Below are 2,500 nucleotides of genomic sequence, written 5' to 3'. Positions count from 1 at the left end.
GAACGCAGAGGAAATGGAAACAACCGAAAGCCTCTCTTCAAACAGTCATTAGGTGCATTAGGTGGGGTTGTTCTGAGATCGGAATTATTGTCGTCTGGTAAAGGGCAGATAATCATGTAGGAGCCTGTCATAGCATAACTCAAATGATGACTGTGTTTACATGGACACTGAGTATCCCTGGTCACGGCTGTGAGAAATCCAGTTATGCTAGCCGGAGCTCTCCAAAAGAAACTGGGATACCGTAGGATGCATACACCTTACTCCGGTTTCTGACAGTTGCTGACAAAGATTTTAGAGCGCTACGTGCTGATCAGAACCAGAGACAATAGACCATCTTCTGTTTGTGTGTAACTAAGCTGGTATGTCATCTCATCCACTGACAGCAAGGGCATTATGAGTATAAGAGGTTTGGGGTATGACAACAAAACACAGACACATACAACCTCTTTCCGTGTGTGTGTGTGTGTGTAATTAAGCTGTCAATCTTGATGTCTGGAATGCGTAGTATCTCATCTATGCTTCTAAGTAGACAACAGCAGGGGAGACACAGACAGCCATGCTGGTCTCAAACAGCAGTTTAGTCAAAGGTTCCTGAAGTGCCTGGTAACATTATCTGTTTTTTTCTCAGTTCAGTTCTGACAGACAAGCCTAATGCCTTAATGTTCATCCTATAACACCCATAAATGTGCCTGCTTGTCTGTGCTTGTATGTGTGTGTGTGTGTGTGTGTGTGTGTATGTGTGTGTGTGTGTGTGTGTGTGTGTGTGTGTGTGTGTGTGTGTGTGTGGGGTGTGTGTGTGTGTGTACCTATCTCAGGTGGTCGGCTGGACAGAGCAGAGAAGGTGAGGTACATCACGTAACAGCTGATGATGGATGCTTGCAGTAGTCCGGAGCGCGGTCGCTCTATGGGTCAAAACACAGAATCCATGAGTACACACAGCCAATATAAATACATACACACCCATGCACACACACACAAAATAAAAACAAACTCCACACTGACAAACAAGCAAACACCCAGCCACCACACACACCCAGGCACTCACACATACAACTGCAAAATATTGTTATGTTTTTGAAGGATAATATATGGCATGATGTCACTGTGCTATCACATAGGGACACTTGCTGTTTCCATGGGGACATTCTCACACATTAACCCCTGTTTCCATAGGGACACTTGCTGTTTCCATAGGGACATTCTCACACATGAACCCCTTCCTTGCAGGTGACCATTGGTCATGTGACTCACTCTGCTGGACGCAGGGCGTGAGGGCGATGAAGCTCATGCAGCCGCACAGCGCCAGGTTGGTCCAGAGCAGGGCCTTGTTGAGGTGGCAAGCGGCAGGATGCGTGTAGAAGTTGTACATGAAGGTGAAGGCCGTGGTGGCGACGGAGTAGAAGAAGAGCGTGGCGCACATCACCGCCACGTACCAGCGCTTGTCCTCTGCTGCCCCCGTTAGCCTGGGGGAGGAATGGTGAGGACGGGGGTGAGAACTCAACTTGGGATTTACATTAAACGTCCATGATTCCAATCCCATAAACGTTTTGGTCAAATTCAGTGAAGTTCGCCTCACAGTGCTCTAGCTGTTTGTTCAGCCTCTGGTGTTTGTGCATAAGTCCTAGCTCTGTAAACACCTCTGGTGTTTGTGCATAAGTCCTAGCTCTGTAAACCCGTCTGGTGTTCGTGCATAAGTCCTACATTGTAGCTCTGTAAAAACCTCTGGTGTTTGTGCATAAGTCCTAGCTCTGTAAATGGGAAACATAAATAATGGCTCAGATCAAATGATTTCAGCCAATCAACACAGTGCTCTCAACAGCACAGAAGGGAGGGTATAACTTGATTGACTGTTGAGAACGTCAACAACTGTTACACAAAGGAGAATCACTGGTACATCTTGTTATACTTGCACAGGCTCTTATACATGAAAATATACATTTGCATAAGATCAAACGTATGTGTGGGCAAAAAGTAACTGCCTCTGTCTGGAAATTCATGCACACAAAGGCCAAAGAAACTCATTTTATCCTGGAAAGTGGAAGGAAGGGAAAAAGACATACTGGCTAACTGTCTGAAGTTCAAAAGAAATCTGGATGAAATACCGGTATGTCATTCTCATGAGCGCACATAGGCATAGACACGACGACACACACACACACACACACACACACACACACACACACACACATAAGCATGCAATAATGCACATGCATGCACGCACACGACACACAAGCACACAATCATGCACACACACCCTAACACACACACACTGCTGCAAATGGCATAACCAGAGGCACTTAGATGTGGGATCCAGAAGCTTTTAAGATGGATGGCACCTGGTGGCACTGCTAAGAGGATTTACCCCTGTGTGTGAAATGTGTTTGCTTTGGCCAGGTGCCACATTCAAAACTGTACCAAAAAGAAGCTTAGTTTTGTAACTGTGATTTAGGTGTCAAGTGAGGGCATCATGTTACAGTAAGATAAGTCTACAATATACTGT

At 45.7% G+C, this 2,500-nt stretch overlaps 1 protein-coding gene across 1 annotated transcript in view; it reads right to left on the bottom strand.

Moving 5' to 3' along the window:
- The window catches only part of serinc4 (serine incorporator 4), a 19,503-nt gene that overhangs the window by 7,351 nt on the left and 9,652 nt on the right, over window positions 1-2,500 (bottom strand). Inside the window, exons 6-7 of the mRNA XM_076288099.1 lie at window positions 1,252-1,463; window positions 807-902 (exon numbers count right to left, since the gene is read on the bottom strand). Coding sequence (XP_076144214.1) covers window positions 807-902; window positions 1,252-1,463 — 308 coding nt within the window. The remainder of the gene's footprint in view (window positions 1-806; window positions 903-1,251; window positions 1,464-2,500) is intronic.

Source organism: Alosa pseudoharengus, unplaced genomic scaffold (assembly GCF_046254945.1).
Source record: "Alosa pseudoharengus isolate Yale_2024_CS ecotype anadromous, Long Island Sound unplaced genomic scaffold, YU_APseudo_1.1 YU_APseudo_1.1_scf_16, whole genome shotgun sequence".
Lineage (NCBI taxonomy): Eukaryota > Metazoa > Chordata > Actinopteri > Clupeiformes > Clupeidae > Alosa > Alosa pseudoharengus.
This window is presented reverse-complemented; position numbering and strand designations above follow the sequence as displayed.